The 22,282-nt window shown below is 42.5% G+C and overlaps 1 protein-coding gene across 4 annotated transcripts in view; it reads right to left on the minus strand.

Annotated features, from left to right (window-relative positions):
• EYA2 (EYA transcriptional coactivator and phosphatase 2) overlaps window positions 1-22,282 on the minus strand; it is a 131,534-nt gene that overhangs the window by 36,275 nt on the left and 72,977 nt on the right. For all 4 annotated transcript variants that reach the window (XM_083746270.1, XM_083746269.1, XM_083746267.1 and 1 more), the window contains exons 6-9: window positions 11,260-11,327; window positions 8,554-8,734; window positions 4,721-4,845; window positions 3,176-3,259 (exon numbers count right to left, since the gene is read on the minus strand). In XM_083746270.1, the coding sequence (XP_083602396.1) occupies window positions 3,176-3,259; window positions 4,721-4,845; window positions 8,554-8,734; window positions 11,260-11,327 (458 nt within the window). The remainder of the gene's footprint in view (window positions 1-3,175; window positions 3,260-4,720; window positions 4,846-8,553; window positions 8,735-11,259; window positions 11,328-22,282) is intronic.

Here is a 22,282-nt window from a genome sequence, read left to right on the forward strand (position 1 = left end):
CTCAACGGTGTGACGTTGGAAAATGTCGATCACTTCTCCTACCTAGGCAGTTATCTTTCCACAAGGGCCAACATTGATGCCGAAATCCAGCATCGCCTGAGTTCTGCGAGTGCAGCTTTCTCCCAATTGAAGTGCAGAGTGTTGGAGGACCGGGACATTCGCAGGGAAACCAAAATGCTTGTTTACAAAGCTATTGTACTACCAACCTTACTGTATGCTTGGGAAACATGGACCACTTATAAACGCCATCTCCAACTCCTCAAAAAATTCTACCAACGGTGTCTCCAAAATTTTTTACACATCAATTGGGAAGAAAGGTGAACTAATATCAGTGTACTGGAAGAAGCAAAGATCACCAGTGTTGAAGCAATGATTCCTCAACATCAACTTCGGTGGACTGGTCATGTTGTGCGGATGCCTGATGATCGTCTTCCAAAGCAAATACTCTATTCTGAACTTAAAAATGGAAAGTGTAATGCTGGTGGTCAACAAAAGAGGTTTAAAGACTGTCTCAAGGCAAATATATATAAAAAATGTAGTATAAACACTGACAACTGGGAAACACTGGCCTACGAGCGCTCCAGTTGGAGAACAGCCTTTACCAAAGGTGTCATGGGCTTTGAGGACACTCGAACTCAGGACACAAGGTAGAAAAGTGCTAAGAGGATGGCACGCTTGGCAAATCCACACTGTGATCAACTCCCACCCAGAAACCAATGTCCCCACTGTGGAAGGACATGTGGATCCAGAATTGGCCTCCACAGTCACTTACAAACTCATTGTTAAAACCGTGTTTATGGAAGACAATCTTACTCGGCTACGAGTGATCACCAAAGAAGAAGAAGATTATGTGCCTCATCGTCAGTCAGTTCCCATTTCCTGTGGATGACAGGGGGCACTTTAAATATTGATCTCTTCATCTTCTTTTTAAAGTTGCAAAGTAATGCTTTTCTACACATGCACACACACCAATAATAATAATAATAATAATAATAATTTGTTATTTGTACCCCGCCCATCTGGCTGGGTTTCCCCAGCCACTCTGGGCAGCTTCCAACAAAGATTAAAAATACATTAAAATGTCACACATTAAAAACTTCCCTAAACAGGGCTGCCTTCAGATGGGAATGAAACTTGCAATTGAAGCACCCTATCCCCAGCAAGGGACATAAACTGACTGATTGAGGTACAATTCATCAATTGCTGTTGCCATCCTGAACAGGAAGCTATTACAGAGGCAAAAGCCACAGAGAGAAAGATTCTAATTATACTTACAAGGGACCTTTGATGAAAACTAGGCTCAAATCTGAGCAAACATTATAGAACAATATTGACCACAGTACAGTGCTATATTAAGTGTTGTGAGGAATCACCATTTAAATTCTACTTCCTGCTGGTTGTCAAATGCCTCAGGAGTGCTAAAAGGCACTAGTATAGAGTTTCCTCTTCAATCACATGGACTTTCCTTTCACAAGGAGATACCAGAAACCTTCCAAACACTTTAGCAGGTTTCTACATGATGAACAATGTTTTAGGACTTTTTACATTTGCCTACATCTAAAGGCAGACAATAAATCCATCTTGCTAATTATACATCCGGCTTGTTATAACCATCATAAAACAAGCCCAGCTGGTAGAATCATAAAATGATGTCAAATTATATTCCCGCAGCCATAGCAGCAGTGTTCAAGGCTGTTCGAACAACTGCCAAGTTGGTCATCTCAATCTAATAAATAGCAAACACAGCCTCTTCTACACCATATTAAAGTACTTAAGCATGTTATAACTCAAAGAGGTTTCAAATTCATTTGTCATTATCAGTAAAAAAGAAAAAGAGTAAAGAGAAACTGTAATTAGAAAACAAATAAAATGATGACCACCTGCTTTAGAGTTCTGTTGTGGTTATTAATTATTGCTCCACAATAATTGCAAATGATAAAGTTATGTGAATAAATGCATCTTTTGCTCTTGCAGACATGACCTCTGATGAAATGTCATATGACATGATAGGTGGGGATGAAAAATGAAATTACGTTTTGGTATGAAGTTAGGGCTCAGTTCTCTACCTGAAGGTGAGGAGAGAAAATGGCTGACGTTGCATGTCTCTGCTCTTCCACAGTACCAGTTTCCCAGAGTTCCTTGGTACAGAGTCATGAAAGTCAAACAGTTTTGAAACTGGGCTCTATATTTTTGTACAGGGCTCTGTCACCTTAGCACAACAAATCCGCTTTTTAAAATAATCACAGTTTTCGCAGTTTGGAAAGCAAGAGGCAAATGCATTGAAAAGTGTGGGATGAATGAAGAGTTTGCTGGATCAGGCCAGTGGCCCATTAAGTCCAGCATTCTGTTCTCACAGTGGCCAACCAGATGCCTGAGCACAAGAGCACTCTGCCCACCTGCGATTCCCAGCAACTGGTATCGAGAGGGAAATCACCTTTGACAACAGAAGTCAGATATAACAACCAGGTATAATCTAACCTCCATGTAAGCTTCCTGTAAGCAAATCAGGATGAATGCTCAATAAATAGCTCATCCACCCTTAGAGACATGCTGCCTCTGATAGAAGAGGCAGCAAACAGACTTTATGACTAGTTGCAAATGCTAATTTTCAGTTTTGATGGAGGTATGGTCCTGTGGTTTTTAGCTTGAGGAAACATTCAAACCCCACCTGCAGTCCGAAATGGCACAGTCCAGTATCACATACATCACACAAAGCCTGCTATTTGTGTTTGTCTCTTTTACACAAGCCTTATCTGAGAAAAACCCCAACCAGGTGCTGGGCAGAGGGGAGTCTATCTAAAATAATTGGTACCTCGATCAAGCAGGAGTTATTGTATCATGTCTGCTGAATAAATTGTTTTTCTTTTCTTTTTTGAGAGCGAAAAACCTTGACAAGAAAAACAGCTCATTGTCCTATTTTGGAGAAATCGAACAATACTCTTTTGAAGAACTTGAGTCTCTTGGCCGTGTGATGGGATGTTAATTAAATTTTCACATGTTTGAGGGAAATACCACTGGACTTAGTTATATTAAATATATTCTGAAGAAAAATGAGCAACATCTGCTAGAAAAGCTGGCGTATTAAGCTGCCCTTATAATTTTCAATGTGTTCTGGGTGGACAAGCAGCAACGGGGGCGGCTGGAGGGGGGAGGGAGAAGACAAATTCCACAGTACCTTCCCATATCTGGATGCAAATGTTCCCGTGAGTAAGGAGTGAAAAATAATTATCGTCTCGTCCAAGTCCCACACAAAAACACGCTGTGGTGAAAGACAGAGGGGTGGGGGAAGACAAAAATCATACCATATTAGTTGCAGGAATATATTCATTTGGGATCCAGCCTTCCTCAAACCAGTGCTCTCCAGATATCTTAGACTACATATATATCATCAACACATTCTTGTTATCTTCACTCATCCAGTTCCATCACCTTAGCCAGCTGAACGTTGGCTGCTTCCTGAAACAGCTCCATATTTTCTCTCCTTATGACACCTGCCTATCATACAAATCCTTCATAAGATCTCTTCTTTTACATAAAGGTTGGGGGACTTGATCTGGCCACAGTGTGCCAGATCCTTATCTCCTCCACCACCAGTGGTGGTGGAGGAGAGCCAGTGTGGTGTAGTGGTTAAGAGCGGTAGACTCGTAATCTGGGGAACCGGGTTCGCATTTCCGCTCCTCCACATGCAGCTGCTGGGTCAGTCACGCTTCTTTGAAGTCTCTCAGCCCCACTTACCTCACAGAGTGTTTGTTGTGGGGGAGGAAGGGAAAAGAGAATGTTAGCCGCTTTGAGACTCCTTCAGGTAGTGATAAAGTGGGATATCAAATCCAAACTACTACTACTACTATTCTTCTTCTTCTTCTTCTTCTTCTTCTTCTTCTTCTTCTTCTTCTTCTTCTTCTTCTTCTTCTTCTTCTTCTTCTGGCCCAAGTTTGAAAGGAATGTCAGGACCACCTACCTGTCAATCACCTGTGATTGCCTCAAAATCAGCTGATTATCTTTGGGACTTCAAATCAGCGGGCTTAAAGTCACCACCCATCCAGCTGGCTTTCTGCAGGGATCAGCTGTGCCATCAAGTTTCCCACAAGAAACCCAGCTGAATCCGCCAGCACAGACGTCTGCCTTGAGCCCTTGCCAAAGGTTTACCTGGTGGTGGCAGTAGCAAGCAACCATTTTGATTTCCCACAATTCCCCTGATGTAGCATCAATCTAGGGCATTGTGGGAAATTAAAATAGGCCGCCACCAGATAAGCTTACACCAATGCTGAGAGGGAGCCTAACAGAAGACACTTGGCCAAAGGTCCCTTCAAACCTGAAGCCAGACCGGGTATTTGATGAACCTCCCTGGGTTACATCATATGAAGAAAAACAGAATCAAGAAACCACAATAAGGGCAAAAGGTTACATCTGCATAGTTTTTCTACCAGATGTACATGTAACAATAATCCATTTTGAAATATATTCTACTCATAAGTCAAAATAACAGCAATGATTTTAAAAACTTGGGGAGAGAACAAGTGATCTGGTAATTACATTATTTAAATTCAGTAGGGAAAAACCTAGAGTTACAGGTTGGTAAGCCTAAATTTTACTCAGTGTAGTGCCATTGAAACTAATGAAATTGACTAGGCCCATTAATTTCAATAGGTCTACTGCCCTGGATTTAGTCAAATACAAATGAAATAGGGTTGGGGTGAAAGAAACCCTCTAGACATCTCACCTCAATTTCGGTGTCAGCTGATGGGGAAGGATCATTGTTTCTTTTCGATCGCCCTCGTAGCTTTCCATCCGTCCCTCTGTGCTGCCTGTCTGTATCTGTGTCTTTTACAGGTGTTGTATATTCACCTGCAGGTATATATATAAAATAATTCTACTCAAAGCCAACTTCCTATGTTATGGTTCTTGAGCTTGTTGAAAAACTACACAACAGTGTTCCACTTATCATCAAAGAAGAAGAAATGACAATTGTAAGATCCTTCAGCAAATCACCATGGTATTTGCTAACATCTTAGCACAGGCATAGGAAAACACTGCCCTCCAGATGTTTTGGGATGACAACTCCCATCATCCCTAGCTAACAGGGCCAGTGGTCAGGGATGATGGGAGTTGTAGTCCCAAAATATCTGGAGGGCCGAGTTTGCCTATGCCTGTTTAGCAAATCTTCAGACCAAACCAGGCAGCCACACACCTTGTTAAAGATGCATTTGCTGGTTTGGTTGTAATGTAGGGCTTGTCTGCTAAGTTGAGGGGAACCAATTTCCTTGTCTCTTGTCTTATCTCAGCTGATTCTGTTCAGATCGTAATCATTTGAATACAGCAATGCAAAAGGACAGGGCGATTAGTAACCCTGATATTTTTTAGAACACCAAGGGGTAAAATTACTCTTTTGGAGTAGTACAACTCGTCTTTTTTTTTTTTTTTTAAAGAAAATTATTCTACAGAATTAATCCAGCACTACAGATCTGTATCTATCTATCTATCTATCTATCTATCTATCTATCATCTATCTATCTATCTCACCCGAGGAGGTATTAAATGTTTCAAAAAAGGTTTAGAAGCATCTTTAGAGCAAAAATTATCAGAAACCTTTTAACATTCCATCACACCTGTTTCACATTTTAACCCAGAAAAGAATACCCCCCCAACATCTCAATCAATGAAAACTGGGATATTTTATAAGTTGAATTACAATTTTTAATTAAAATTGCAAAAAATGAAAATGTAACACAATTTTAACAGCTTGCAACATAGTCTGAAAAAAAGGTTTGCCTAATTTCGAATAACGTTCCACTTAAAATCAATAGAGCTTTTATTTATTTGTCAAACAAACATGCTTAGAACAGAAGTTTTAATTCAGCCAAGCAGCTTAACAGAGTTCCGAAATTTTTGAAATAATGAAAGAATTGTTACTTGCCTTGGGTCTTTAAGGGGTGTTTATTGTGGACAATGTTAATGTTGATAAGAGACCACATTTTAAATAACCTTTTTGAATACTACTGACTTCAATTTTCTTTTCCTTTTATATGGAGCTCTCCAATCCCTCTAGCAATTCAGATGTAACATTTTAAAAAGGAATCTCGTTCATTTTTTTCATGGGAAGGATTTTGAAATCTCAGGCTGAGATCAAATCTAACGAGGGGGAAATACTCCAAAGTAATTTTGCAGTAATCTGCGTTAGCATTTTGTTTTGTTTTAATTTACTATATTTTTTCTGTTTGACTAACAACAGATGTGCAGGGTTGTTCCTTAAGTGAGCAAACCCCACTTTGGGTTGTACATACAGTGATTATCCACAAATGACGTGGTGCTTTATAAAAATGATATAGCCTGCCAATGAAAATTTCGTTGGGGAAGTGATATCTTGACTGCATTCCAACAGAACATTGGAAGATCATGACATTTAAGCCCATAATTGATAGTTAAAAACTAAGCACTCCAATAGATCACGGATCACTTCAAGAAGTATGGAAGGGCATTTATTTAAAAGAAATAAAATAAACATGGAGCTCATTGTTTACTTAGCCTGTTATCTGTAGCTTTATTTAAAAGGCCCTCAATCAGTATGAATGCTTGTTAAACTAAGAACTTATAAGTGGTTGCTAAAAAAATGTTTTGTTTCTAGAAAATAAAATAAGAGCAGTGGTATTTGCTGCTATTGTTGTTGATGATTGTGTGCCCTCTTCCTACAGACAGCTATTTAATTACAGAATTTCAGTTTCAGTCACTTGTCTTGCTTTCTTCTCTGTCTGATCTTGACTTGTTGCATCTAACTACAGCTACACTGGGACTAATGCTTTCTAGATGTGAAATAATTCCCTTCCATTAGCCTTCTTTCAACATTTCATCAGCCTTTTCTAAATTTAATATCATTATTGTGAGCCCCAGGGATGCGGGTGGCGCTGTGGGTAAAAGCCTCAGCGCCTAGGGCTTGCCGATCGAAAGGTCGCGGTTCGAATCCCCGCGGCGGGGTGCGCTCCCGTTGCTCGGTCCCAGCACCTGCCAACCTAGCAGTTCGAAAGCACCCCCGGGTGCAAGTAGATAAATAGGGACCGCTTTCTAGCGGGAAGATAAACGGCGTTTCCGTGTGCAGCTCTGGCTCGCCAGAGCAGCGATGTCACGCTGGCCACGTGACCCGGAAGTGTCTTCGGACAGTGCTGGCCCCCGGCCTCTTGAGTGAGATGGGCGCACAACCCCAGAGTCTGGCAAGACTGGCCCGTACGGGCAGGGGTACCTTTACCTTTACCTTTACTATTGTGAGCCCCTAATTAATACAGTATTATATTTTGCTTTTTTGGGGGGACAGAATTGTGCTGCCCTAATGATTTGATGCCAATATGCACACTCTTATGGCAAATAACAACGTTTGCTCTATTGCACTAATATCGAAAGAGCTTCATTGACTTGCACTATGTTTTCGGACACCGATTGAAGTTATTCTTCAAGCCCTTTTCAAGCCCTATCCTAAACCGTCTAAGTTCAGTGTAGATGAAGGACTGACTTATTCCATATGAAACTGCCTCTCAGTTAAGATCAGCAGCTGAGATCCTTCTCTGGATCCCCTGGCACTTCAAACCAGAAAAGTGATTACTGGAGAGGTCTTTTTTGGGGTGGCACCCTTGGGATATGAGCCTGACAATAACCACCATGATTGTTGCTTAGGAAACAGAACAACATGTTATTATTATCTGTTCTATTTCCGAGACCTTTTAAGTTAACAGCAATGTGTTTTTTTAAAGGCTTTATTTTAAACTGCCTATTTATTTTCAATTCATTATTTACATATTATTATTATTATTATTATTATTATTATTATTATTAGTTTAAAGCTGCATTTACTTAGGAGCAAGCCCTACTGAATCCAACTGCACTGTTAATCTATTATTGTATTAAGTATATCATAAGAAAGTCTTGTATTTTCTTTAACACACGGGAAATCTAAGCATATCTCCCAATACATTTTCATCCACATAAACTAATGTGTAGTTTCTGCTGCAAGGATTGGGGGGTTGCGGAAAAAGAAGCATCACAACTGAAGCTTAGCTGGAAGCAGGAGCAGATAGCACAGGGGTAGCGGTGCTGTGGGGCCACTCTCCCAATAGCAGCATCCCTGCTGCTCACCTGTACAGCCCGAGGATGGAGCAACAAGGTTGCGGCTGTGTGGGTGCAATGCTGGCCTCCACCTGTGTGCTCAAGCAGCCTTGACTTCACCCCTGCCCTGCAACCATCAAAGAAAGTAGCGACGGCTCTACTGCAGCTCTGGAACACAGCCGCACCCTGCCAACTGCTCCTGCCTAGAAGTTACACCATTTGGTTTGGGATTCCTGCCCCCCAATCCCGTATTCTTAGATTTGTAGGATCTGGATTTGTATATTTAGTACTAAAATAAAGATACTCTGCACTCACCTTGAGCCATTGCCATTCATATTTTACTGGTCCCGAAATATCCTAAAAACAGGATCCTGCACCCTAGCTAAAATTTAAGCCCTGCACATAGTTGTACTTGTAAGTTCATTTTAAACAGGGGAGGGATTTCCCATCATTAAAGTCACCTACCAGAAAGTGATTCGGTGCTCTGACTGTTGTTAATGTTGTGCGAAGACTCTTGGAGCGAGTAGGTCGATGTTGGGATAGCTGATGGACTGATGCTATTTGCAGACATGTAAGAAGAGTTGTAGGAAGAGCTGTAATACTGTGAATATTGGCTTTGGGTGAAGCTGGGATATGAAGAATACTCCTTTGAAAGAAGAGACAGCAACGCTAATCATTCTCCAAATGTTTGAAAAGCAGCACACCTAATTAAGAGTTATGCACTTTGCAGGCTAAATATAACCAGGCTTACAAATATCTCCCCATTATTCTTGCCATTATCATATTCCCCACTTCTGTGCACAACTACGTTTTGCAGAAGTAGCATCACCTTTGAATTTGCTGCATTTGCCAGGAAGTGCTGACGGTAACTTGCTTATTTCATGAAATCTAGTGCCAGGAATCAAGCAACATGGGACTGCATGCATGTAATGGCACTTCTTCATTTTTTTCTAAATAGCTGCACCACAACGTCAATGTGAAAATGTGATAAAATAAAACTATTGCACATTTAAAAAGGATGTAGTCTTGCCCCACTTGTTTTTCCTCTTGCACACTGCATTTATACAGAAGTGAGTCCCATCTACCTGGTGGTTGTTAAAACACTTTTAGGGGATGCACATTAAAAAAATCAACACCTGCTGTATACCTGTGAACTGCAAGGCCAGTACATGACTAAATTATACAACGGCTCAGATCTATGATCCGGCACTATAGCTATAAAAGCTTTGTGCTTAATCAACTCCTCAACGGGATCCCCTTCCACTGAATTACTTCCTGCTTTCATCAAACCATGGTTTGCTCTTATCCCATCAAGCAATATGTCTTTGAATACCACTCACTGGATGGTGATGTTACACTAAGGTTCTGCTTGGGATTTCCCATGGGCATCTGGTTTGCTATTGTGAGAGCAGAGAGTTGCACTAGATGGCTTCCTCCAGCACGGTTCTTCTTATGTTCTTAAATCAAGACTGCTGTTTTCTGCAACCCTGATTTGGGGAGTGAGCTCAAGCCATAGCATGTCATTTCAAATTTCACATATACCAGAAAACTATGGTTTGATGAAACCAGGAACAAATTCACTCAAGTGGGGCATGGGAGTGGAGGGGGAATATGGAGAGCATGGCTTGTTCTCATAGTGCCAAACCATATTCAAATGTTATGTGTGAACCAGTTCTATGTATATACCACAAGACAACACTGCAAAATGTGGCTCTTTGCAGCATGTATTCATTCATATTGCACACTCAGAAACATGTGCACATCCTCCTTTAATGTGTACCTGCTAACAGTGTACTGGGCAAAGAAGCCCGGAATAAATTACCTTTCCATGAAATTCATTAGGCTGTGCCATAGCTCACATCCAACAACCTCAGCTATATTCTCTAACTGACAAGTCCAGCAGTCCTACAGACTAGCAACAAGCAGCTGAAGACTAGAAAGTGTAGCTCAGCAGCAATTGCACGTGACTCTGTTGTGATGCCACACGTTCCCAATCTCACAGTGAAACCATGGTTTAGCTTGCTGAGCTAAGCTCTATTCCCAAGCAGCATGCAAGAAGGAAACAGCATAAAAACCAGTTTCTCACTTGCACGCAGAGGTTAGAGAGGCAGGCAAACTTAAACTTAACTATGGTCATCAAACCAATGCATGATTTCACATTCTGGTTTGCTGCAACCTTCTAACACGGGGGCAGCCAACATCATGCATTTCACATGTTGGACTGCAACTTCCATCAGCCCTGGCCAGCATGATCAATGATCAGGTGTGATGGAAACTGTAGTCCAACATCTGGAGGCACCAAATTGGCTATGCCTACTGGAACCATCTAAAAGTATGTGCCTTTATCACTGGCGTGGAGCCTGTCGTCCCAACAGCCCCGAAACAGGAAGTTCTTTCAAAGCTTATAGGAAACTGAATTTAGGATGTAATTCTTTAAGATACTTGTATGCCCCATAGCCTCAGTGATTTCAGTTTAACTTTGAATGCTTATATTTCAGCCTTTGCACAAACAAAAGCAGCATAGTGACTTCATACTTGGTCTGCACCAATCTTTATGAGCAAGCATTCTCATATAGTGTTTCTGCATGTAATGTTATCCACATCATATATTTATACACATGCTTTATATTTAAAGGTACTAACTTATGCAAAGCATGAAGTTCATCAACAGGTGTACGTCCAAATTAGGAAGAGCGCAAACAGGCTCCGATGGCTTCATATTCGCAAGCATCTCTGAGTGATGCTTTAGAATGTTGATTCACATCTGTTACCGAAAACCAAGAAATAAGCTGGCACTCTCTGCAAGATGATGGAAACTGCTAATTTTCAAAAAAAGATGTTCATGTGATACTGTGGTGTCCCGATTGTGACATGTTTTCAGCATCACACCCAAAGTGCTGAGATTGGGCTGGGACTGGTTAGAGGAAGAAGGGGGGGGAGGTGGAGGAAGGAGTGTTTGGTTGATTTCGAAAGCATTTGGTTTCCAAGTCCCTTGTCAAGCCGTTGAGATCTGTGAGCGTCCATAGAGACGTATGCTTTTTGTCCCTTAAGAATGAGACGTTATGTTTAATAATCAGAGACAAGTATCAAGGAAGTTACTCATGTCCATGCAGCTGAAATATGAACCACCTCCTTTTCAGGACATTTTTAAAAAAATTGTTAAAGTTGTACCTGGTGCACTGTGCTGAACCCTGCAGAACTCGTCAGGCCGTTGGGCCCCTGGTAAATCCCTGAGGTGCCTAAGAGAATAGAAGAAGAAACAAGATAGGTAATAGAATTCCATTAAACCCAATACAAATGGCCAAATTATCCTCAGAGGGCGGGTCCTCGCCCTGCCTTTACTTGATCTTCTGTATAACCTGTCAATTGGTAAGGAAGATTTTAGGAGCTTAAGGATTTCGGAACATAAGATGACACTACTGGATCAGGCCAAAGTCCCACCTAGTCCAGCATCCAGTTCCCACGGTGGTCAACATATGAAGCTGCTTTGTACCAGGTCAGAAATATTTGCCCACCATAGGTCAAGATTCCTGCAAGACTATGCTAAGATTCTGAAACCTCAACTTTTTAGGTACCTGCCTTATGAAAACATCCTGTTACTCTGCATTTCTTAAACTCCAATTAAAATAACAAAAATAATTCCTTCTTATATCACTACTGCATCTTTCTGAGGAATGTCTTATTTTAGGAAGGGGTATGTTAAAAGGTAAAGGTAAAGGTAAAGGTACCCCTGCCCGTACGGGCCAGTCTTGACAGACTCTGGGGTTGTGCGCCCATCTCACTTAAGAGGCCAGGGGCCAGCGCTGTCCGAAGACACTTCCGGGTCACGTGGCCAGCGTGACATCGCTGCTCTGGCGAGCCAGAGCCGCACACGGAAACGCTGTTTACCTATTTATCTACTTGCACCCGGAGGTGCTTTCGAACTGCTAGGTTGGCAGGCGCTGGGACCGAGCAGCGGGAGCGCACCCCGCCGCAGGGATTCGAACCGCCGACCTTTTGATTGGCAAGTCCTAGGCGCTGAGGCTTTAACCCACAGCGCCACCTGTGTTAAAAACAATGTTAAAAACAACAACTAAACTTTCATTTTGCAGGCAGAGTGTCAGGCACAAGAGAAATGGCCTTTTCTGTGGTAGTCCCCTGCTTCTGGAACTTCTAACTGGTTGAAATCCAGAAGTGCACCATGTTCCAATATATTTGGAAAGCTGGTTTCAAGTGGCTTTTAGATAGGCAATGTTATTCTTTTACAGCTGAGCTGATGAACTAAGGTCACATCCATGCCACACATTTGACGTATCCCTGGCAAAATGGCCCTGGATTGAACAGAAATTAGCTAATAATAATAATAATAATAATAATAATAATAATAATAATAATTGTTAAGTTGTGGGTGAACATATCAGATGACACAGCGATTCTTCAAACAGCTCTTGTTTATTCAGAGGCCAGAACAGAACTGAACTGAAGGGCTCAGTCAGCCTGCTTATATACAGCTCCAGTACCTTGTTACTGTAACAACTTTCTAAAACTATCCAATCATTGAACGTCACTTTCGATCCTTCATTTGCATAACTATCTACAGTATCCATCCAATCACTGAACGTCACTTTCGATCCTTCATTTGCATAACTATCTACAGTATCCCCCTGCTGGCCCAGGGTGAGAATTTCAGTACATAATAATAATAATAATAATAATAATAATAATAATAATAATAATTTATTATTTATACCCCGCCCATCTGGCTGAGTTTCCCCAGCTTACCTCTGTTGTTGTCTACCACCACCACCACCACCCCCAAAAAATCCCAAGCAACTTTCTATTTAAGAAGAACTTGATGAACCAACTCCTTGAGTTTCTCATTGTAGGAACTGCCAGCATCTTTAGCAGTAAAGCAAAGACTTGGTACATGGGACCAGTGGAGCGTTGTTTTAGCCAAAGCACAGGAACAAATGCCTCTCAGTGTCTCCATGCTGCGTCCTTTCTCCGAATATCCGCTTGTTTGTTTTTATTTTAAGACCCTAGATTAGGCAGGGGAATGGACAGCTGAACAAACTGCAGCTCGCCAAGTGCAGTCAGTCACAAAAGCACATGCAGAGAGAAATAAATCTCATGCCAAAAAAAGAAAGAAAGAAAACCACCCCACTCTAGGAGGAGAATCTGCTTCCAGAACTAATTTGCCATCACATTTGGCCTTTAAAAAACATTTTGCACAAGGGGAGGGGAGGGGGGAATTAAAAGCACAGGAAAGGTCAAGAGCTAATCATCTCTCAATGATGTGGAGCTTGCCTTAAGGGTGCCAGTCTGGGACACCGCTTCATTTGGGTATTTGCCACCCAGCCCTGCCCTGGGCTCAGCTTGGGAGCATTCATGCCAAGGGGATAAATCATAGAAGCAGCTATGTGTCAACAGCTTTGCATTTCCAAGCCAAAAATATATATATATATATATATCTCTAGACTCAGCACTTCAAATTCACGCATGTTCAGAGACTAGGGCAGGATGAATTAAAGGCAAAGCAAAAGAAGTGAGTTGTTTGTTTGCCCCCAGCAGAGAAACTCTAGGCAAAAGCCCTTGCTGAAGTGGAAGAGGAAGGAAGTTTTCAAACTGTAAGCGGTGTAAAATTCTGTAACAATCACCTTGCAACCACTGGAGGATCAAAGAGATCACTTAACACAGAACTAGATATATTTATGAAGGGCTGATCACTTGGGGGGGGAGCCTCAATTATGGCCTGTTAGTATCAGTATGCATCCTCTGCCTAGACTATGATATTCTGAATTATTTCTCCATGTCTGCTCAGTATCACAGACTGCTTTGACTAGAAATAAGAGAATTTTCAATTGAGAGATTTGCTGACATTCAATGGCTTAAAAAGGTAAAGAGACCCCTGACCATTTGGTCCAGTCGCGGACGACACTGGGGTTGTGGCACTCATCTCGTTTTACTGGCCGAGGAAGCCCGTGTACAGCTTCCGGGTCATGTGGCCAGCATGACTAAGCCGCTTCTGGCAAACCAGAGCAGCGCATGGAAACGCCGTTTACCTTCCCACCGGAGTGGTACCTATTTATCTACTTGCACTTTGACGTGCTTTCAAACTGCTAGGTTGGCAGTAGCAGGGACCAAGCAATGGGAGCTCACCCCATCGCAGGGATTTGAACTGCCGACCTTCTGATTGGCAAGTCCTAGGCTCTGTGGTTTAACCCACAGCGCCACCCGCGTCCCATTCAATGGCTTACTGATGCACTTAAGAGATACATAATGCTCTTGTTTTATATATTTATCTGTGTTTGACACTTTATCATAAAAAACAAAGCCATTTACACCAACATCCTTATAATAATAAAAACCATGAAAAATAAAACAAAATCAGAGGCTTTCAACTAACTATTAAGGAAAAATGTTTTCTTAATTGCCTGTGTTTGGCAGCACAGAAAATTGTCCAGCAGGCTCTAAAAGATTAGAACATAAGGTGTCTGCTGAATCTCTATCAGCAGAGCATTCCACTTATTTGCCACAACAAAGGTGAAAAACTTTACTTGCAGTTGGCTGTTAGAGGGGGGACAGGTAAATTTCCTTCCCTAGCTTGATCACTTAGGGCCCAATAAGAGTCCATCGCAAAGTAAACATGCCAATAAGTACCAGAAAGGCAGGTGGGAAGCAGCAGTGACTGGTGCTGATGAAAAGTTCTTTCTAAATCCACTCAGGTGTTATTGCTGCCTTGCTTGTCCATCAGGGCAGGTGAGGTGCTACCCTACCAACCTCAGACTGCCCTTAGTCACCCCCACGTGTCAACTTCCTCTTCTTTAGTCTCAGTGTTGCCCCATTACAGATCCCAGGGCAGATTGTGATAGCCAGAACAAAGAATAGCACTCATCAAACAGAATAAACAAGAACAGGTAAAATAACATAATTAAAACTGCAGAATGACACATACACCCTGGCAGACTAAATCAACATCTCACAAATGCCAGAGCAAATAAATGTGTTTTAAGTTGATGCCAAACTGGAAAATGAATGGGCTGTGGAACTCCTTGCTACAAGGAAGACACTGTGTCAAAGAAGTTAGCAATTTCTGAAGATGAATTAGATATCAGAAGAAAACTATGCCAAACTGCCACCATTTTGTGACTGGTTCTGCCCATGCGACACCATTTTCTGATAGGTGGGGCTGGTAATTTTCAAGGCATCTCAGGTGGGCCCTATGAAACCCCTATTCTACACTGGTTGGCAGTGGCTCTCCAGTCTTTCCCAGCCCTGCCTGGAAGTGCCAAGGTTTGAACCACAGACCTTTTCCATGCAGGAAAAGGGCTTTTCCACTGAGCTATGACTGCCCTCCACCTGCCTTTCAGCTATTGTGATTGTGGGCCTGTGTCATCCAGCTATCGTTGGATCGCATGCGCTCCTTTAAAATCAGAAGCACAAGTCAAGATATTTTCCTTTTGGATCCTCTCCACTAGGAGCATAGTTCACATCTGCGTTCAATCAAATCAGCTGCAAAAATGCCACAATGCTCTCATTCACAGGTAACACAGAGAACATTTAGCTGGTAATAAAACAACCTAGGTATTAGAGGGGAACAGCCCTTCAGATATACAGTACTGGAAAGTACTTGGTAGGAAAACTCTAAATTGACCCCGTGCCATGGGCTTTCCTAATGATGGATTGTGAAATGAGAACATCTAAGCGCATAAGGGCAACACTCAAACTGAAACCATTAGGAAACCCATGAGTGAAATAGCCTGCGTCCTTTCATGACAAGCTGATTCCATTTGCCATTCCTTTAATGTTTCTTTAATAAATGTGTGCCACACTTTAACACAATTGCATCTGTGCCTGAGCCAGCAGATGCAGCATGTCTCAACCTTGGTGGGCCACATGCCTGGAGGGCCTTTAACTTTTGTAAGCTTGTGATGCGCAGTATATACCGTATATTTTTAAGAAAGGGTTCCCACTGCACTGCACATAATTAACAAGATTTATTGGTGATATCTATATAATATCCCTGCAATGTTTGCCAAGCATTTCCATGCTGGCAAATTGCAACAGATATATATATATATATATATATATATGCAGGTTTTGGTGTCCTCGGGTGTCTTCCCGTGTAAAAGTTGGGGTGTCTAGGCGACGTTTCGACGAGGTCTCACTCGTCATCTTCAGGCTGGTGCTTTCGGCTTCTTGTTACTGGAACAGAGCGGGATCTCAATGTTTGAGTTCCTATAAATACTGTAGAGGGGGTGTGGTGTCTAGCCTCCAATGTTCTGGGCAGAGAGGAAGTTCCCAGGCTAGTGTGCCTTTTCTTCTTTTGTTCCTTAATTACTTGAGAGATACCTTGAGTGATTTCTTGAGTGATATCCTGAGTACCACTTAGGTGGGTCATTAGGTGTGGATTAGTTGCTAAAGTCTTTGTGTCTTGACCTCTTGAACTTTGTGAAGAGTTTTCCTGAGAAGATGGCTGTATTGCACTTAGTTGTGCTTTGGCTTGGCTTCGTGTATAGGGGCGAGCTGTGGTTTTGTGGCTTGTGTCAGCCAGATCTGTGTAGGGATTGCAGGGGGGTGCAGCATCCGGAGGTGCCACCATGGATTGGCTACTGGATGGTGTCAGTAATTCATCTGTGGAGAGGGTCTGGGTTTGGGTCTGGTGTGGTTGATTGGTGTTGGCGTTCTGTGTGCCTCTGGATCTGGTGTCAGTTTTTGTGGGGAGGGCTAATTTCCAGATGTCTGGCAAGCGGGATGTGTCGTCACGCTTGTTCATGTTGTGAGGGTGTTTCTCTATCTCGATGGCTTCCATGATTATTCTCTTGTGGTGATGTTCCGTGTTAAAGAGCAATTTGGAATCTACGAAGATTACGAAGGATTACGAGGATTACGAAGCTAATCCAAAAGGAAACACCCCCCAAAAACCAAGACACAGAAGAAAACAATGGCATGGCCCTCCTTCCTTATATCAAGGGCACTACAGATAAAATTAGCAAAATCCTCCATAAACACAATATCAAAACAGCCTTTTGCACCAACCAAAAAATAGCCAATATCCTCAGAAACCCCAAGGATAAAATCCAGTTGGAAAACCAAGGGATCTATGAAATACCCTGCAAAGTCTGCCCAGCCACGTACATTGGACAAACAAACAGACGAATAAATGCACGTATCGCAGAACACAAGAATGCCGTCAAAAAAGAAGAAAAAACTTCCTCTCTTTTCCAACACATGAAAGAAACAGGACACGAAATTAATTTTGCAGATTCCAAATTGCTCTTTAACACGGAACATCACCACAAGAGAATAATCATGGAAGCCATCGAGATAGAGAAACACCCTCACAACATGAACAAGCGTGACGACACATCCCGCTTGCCAGACATCTGGAAATTAGCCCTCCCCACAAAAACTGACACCAGATCCAGAGGCACACAGAACGCCAACACCAATCAACCACACCAGACCCAAACCCAGACCCTCTCCACAGATGAATTACTGACACCATCCAGTAGCCAATCCATGGTGGCACCTCCGGATGCTGCACCCCCCTGCAATCCCTACACAGATCTGGCTGACACAAGCCACAAAACCACAGCTCGCCCCTATACACGAAGCCAAGCCAAAGCACAACTAAGTGCAATACAGCCATCTTCTCAGGAAAACTCTTCACAAAGTTCAAGAGGTCAAGACACAAAGACTTTAGCAACTAATCCACACCTAATGACCCACCTAAGTGGTACTCAGGATATCACTCAAGAAATCACTCAAGGTATCTCTCAAGTAATTAAGGAACAAAAGAAGAAAAGGCACACTAGCCTGGGAACTTCCTCTCTGCCCAGAACATTGGAGGCTAGACACCACACCCCCTCTACAGTATTTATAGGAACTCAAACATTGAGATCCCGCTCTGTTCCAGTAACAAGAAGCCGAAAGCACCAGCCTGAAGATGACGAGTGAGACCTCGTCGAAACGTCGCCTAGACACCCCAACTTTTACACGGGAAGACACCCGAGGACACCAAAACCTGCATTCCTGTACCCGTGAAAATCTACGAAAGCATATATATATATATATATATATATATATATATATTTATAAAAAAATGTGGCAGGCCAGAATAGGACCAGCTAATGCACATTTCTACAGTCTATTGCACAACTAATTTAATCAAGACAATTTTTGCCATCACAAATACAAGCAATTTCACAATTATTGAAGATAGTTATTCATGGTTTGTAAAGCCCCAGGTTGAATGTACTAAAGTTCTACTTGAATCAACAGGAAAATAATTTTAAAAACCAAAGGCCAGGGGTCACCATTTTATCTTACGTATTAAATCCAGCCTCTTTATAGAGAGATGATGGGAGTTGTAGTCCAATTACATTAGGGGCAGCCAAGGATTCCCTTCCCAGTCCTTTTTTTAGCATATATTGATAGGACTAGATGTTTGTTTTAAGACCACCACAGATTATAAAACCCCATTCCTCACTGTCCACTTTAGCAAATGAAACACCTTGATCCCTCTGCTCCACCCCAACATTGCAGCTGAAATGCATAAATTCTGGGGACAAGATTTCCATTTCTACCCAGTGAAATCCCATTGGAAGGGAATTTCCAGGGCAACAAAAGCCATGATCAATAAAAACCACTGGCAGCATTGCTCATTTTCAGAAGTGGCAGTCATTGCCAGTGCCCCGTGTGGAGGCAGTAAAATCACTTCATGAAAAAGCAGCTATGCCAAATTTAGGTAGAAAGTCGGGTCTTGGAAAGTAAGTGTACACTGAGGCAAGTTTAAGATTTTTTAATATGTTTCAGTATTTAGGGTATGCTATAACCTAAGTACTTATATACGGGTGCCAGTAAAGTTTGGGCAACTACCAGCAATTTAACCTTCTTCTTTTTTCAAACTGGCAACCCTGGTGGCTACGTAGGCAAAGTGTTAAATTCACAATCCACAGAAGGTTGTTCCAAAGTCAATGCTTTTCTTTCCAGTACCAGCGTATATTGGAACAAGCAAGGACTGCAAAAATGTGTAGCTTTTCATGACCAAATCTGAAACAATATCAGATCGTTCTTCACAGCGACCACTATTTTAGAACACTTGGTGACAGCTTTTTAAGATATTTGCACAATGTGTGGGTTTTTAGCTCTGCTGGGCTTGTATGGAGAGACTCTGAGGTACTGACTGGAGTACTAGAATTAGGACTGGAGATACCCAAGTTCAAACTCCCCCTCAGCAGTGAAGCTTCCTGGGTGACCTGTAGCCAGTCCCTGTCTAAGCCTAGCTTACCTCACAGGCTTGGTGTGAGGGTTAAAATATGGCGCTTAGGTGTGGGGGGACTGCACACACTGCTCTCAATTCCTTGGAGGAAAGGCATGATACAAATGGCGCCTGATGAGTGGAAGGACAAAATGGCACTCCTTTCCCCATTCAGCACGCAAAATAATAGACGTTAACTATGACTTCAACAGCTTCCTTCGTTGTTCTGACGCTTCCTTAGAGGACACAGAACAGGCCATGTGGTTCTCAAAGCTCTGTCTTGCCACATCTGTAAAGGTAAAGGTAAAGGGACCCCTGACCATTTGGTCCAGTCGTGGCCGAGTATGGGGTTGCGGTGCTCATCTCGCTTTGTTGGCCTAGGGAGCCGGCGTACAACTTCTGGGTCATGTGGCCAGCATGACTAAGCTGCTTCTGGCGAACCAGAGTAGCACACGGAAACGCTGTTTACCTTCCCGCCAGAGTGGTACCTATTTATCTACTTGCACTTTGACGTGCTTTTGAACTGCTAGGTTGGCAGGAGCAGGGACTGAGCAACGGGAGCTCACCCCGTCGCGGGGATTCGAACCGCCGACCTTCTGATCGGCAAGCCCTAGGCCACGGGTCTGCAACCTTTAAGACAAAAGGAGCCACTTTGACCCATTTCTGAAGAGAAAAAAAACTGGGAGCTGCAAAACCATTGCAACATTTAAAACAAATATATCTCCGGAGCCGCGATCTGACAGCGGGCGGGACAGTGACGTCCCGACGGTGCGTGACTAACGCACGCACCGCCCCCATGCAATGTCACAGCCAGTACAGCGCCCACCACAGTGGGGAGTGTCAGGGCGCACAATGTGCCTCCTCCCCTCGCTAGTATCCGCCCCGGAGCCGCGGCAAAGGTGTAAAAGAGCCACATGCGGGTTGCTGACCCCTGCCCTAGGCTCTGTGGTTTAACCCACAGCGCCACCCGCGTCCCTGTACCTTACATTTAAAGCACTGTTATGCCATATTAAAAGTCATGACTTTCCCCCAAAGCATCTTGGGAACTGTAGTTTGCTAGGAATGCTGCGCGGTTAGGAGACCCCTATTTCCCTCGCAGAGCTACACTTTCCAAAGTGTTTGAGCGATCCATCTCTCTTCCCAGGGGACTTACCTGGGACCCACGCTGCCTCCCACCTTAGACATGCACGTTGGTCTGCCAATCACAGGCCCTGAACCTCATATCCCCAGTGAAATGAAAATCGACCTGACTACTGGAAGGCCTGGAAACGATGCCTTATGAGGAACAGCTAAGGGAGCTGGGCATGTTTAGCCTGGAGAAGAGGAGGTTAAGGGGTGATAGGATAGCCATGTTCAAATATATAAGAGGATGTCACATAGAGGAGGAAGAAAGGTTGTTTTCTGCTGCTCCAGAGAAGCGGACACGGAGCAATGGATCCAAACTTCAAGAAAGAAGATTCCACCTAAACATTAGGAAGAACTTCCTGACAGTAAGTTCAACAGTGGAATTTGCTGCCAAGGAGTGTGGTGGAGTCTCCTTTTTTGGAGGTCTTTAAGCAGAGGCTTGACAACCATATGTCAGGAGTGCTCTGATGGTGTTTCCTGCTTGGCAGGGGGTTGGACTCGATGGCCCTTGTGGTCTCTTCCAACTCTATGATTCTATGATTCTATACTTTCACTAAGCACTGAACAGCAGCAACCGGCCACTTCTGTTACTCTCTGTCACCACGACCAATTTGCCTTGGTACCTATTTCCTGTGGGAAATCTCAAGCCACTGCAGTAACCTCTGTTATGGCTTTAAAACAGTTATTTTTGTATTAATTATTTTCTACATTTATATCCCACCTTTCATCTAGCAAGGTGGAATATAATTGGTTCCCAGAAGGTCTCTCATTCTGTCACCCACTTTATTTTAGAGTGTGCAAATTTATATCCCATTACCTACACAGGGACCCAAAGGTAAAAGGGTCAGTAAGAAAACTAACTAGATACATGTTATTACATTTTACATATTGTTACATGCATGTCTCAGCTTTCTCACATGATGGAATTCTGTGGCCTACATCTGGCTACAGTATTTTACTTCAGCCTAGATGCTGATTCAAGGTCATGCCTTGGGATTTCTGCTCAGTTACTCCCCTACAGAAGTCAGGCCTTACCTGTTTATTTAGATTCATTTTAGGGCTGGCATGCACATGCATTTACATAACTTTTATATGAAATAGTTTCGGTTTATTTTGCCTACAGACCATAAACATAAAATACAGTACAGAGTTATTTAAACAAATGCAGCTGAGAAAAAACAAAATATACATGCACATAAATTGTGCCTTTTAAAATAAAGCCAAGAATAATCAGAAACAGTATGTACACACACACACACAATTTTTTTGGCTCAGAATTCATCTTCCCTTTAATAATTGTGGTCTAGTCTTGATGTTTACAACAAGGAATTTGACTATATTTTCTGTAATCTCAGGGTTGGGGCCTACCATTCACTACTGAAACAAGTAAGTCAACTGAGTTCCCATGTACATAACTTGATTTTTCATCACTCACAGCTCAGCATGTAAATGAACTACAAAGAAAATCATTGGTGTTTGAGTTGTAACAGGTGATAGGAACATTCTGTCTGATGGCTTGTTTATGCACCCAACTAATCTCTTGATGGTTCAGAGGTTATGAATGTACTGCAAGGGAGAGATTGCCTTAAGTCTTCCTGATTACAATTTTAGAACTTCTATCCCACATTCTACTGTTCTGTTTACACTGCATTACCTGTTGCATTCTGGAACTAACGTTGTGCTAAATTACAAATGACGAGAAAGAACTGTACGACAGAATTTCAGCTCCAAATTTCATCCTATGAAATCACGATGCTAAAAACGCCTGTAAACAGATTTGTTCTGGAAGCAAATGAACATGGAAATGAAAGCCAAGCCTCCAACAGT

The sequence above is a fragment of the Podarcis gaigeae genome, assembly GCF_964106915.1.
Source record: "Podarcis gaigeae genome assembly, chromosome: 6".
Classification (NCBI taxonomy): Eukaryota; Metazoa; Chordata; class Lepidosauria; order Squamata; family Lacertidae; genus Podarcis; species Podarcis gaigeae.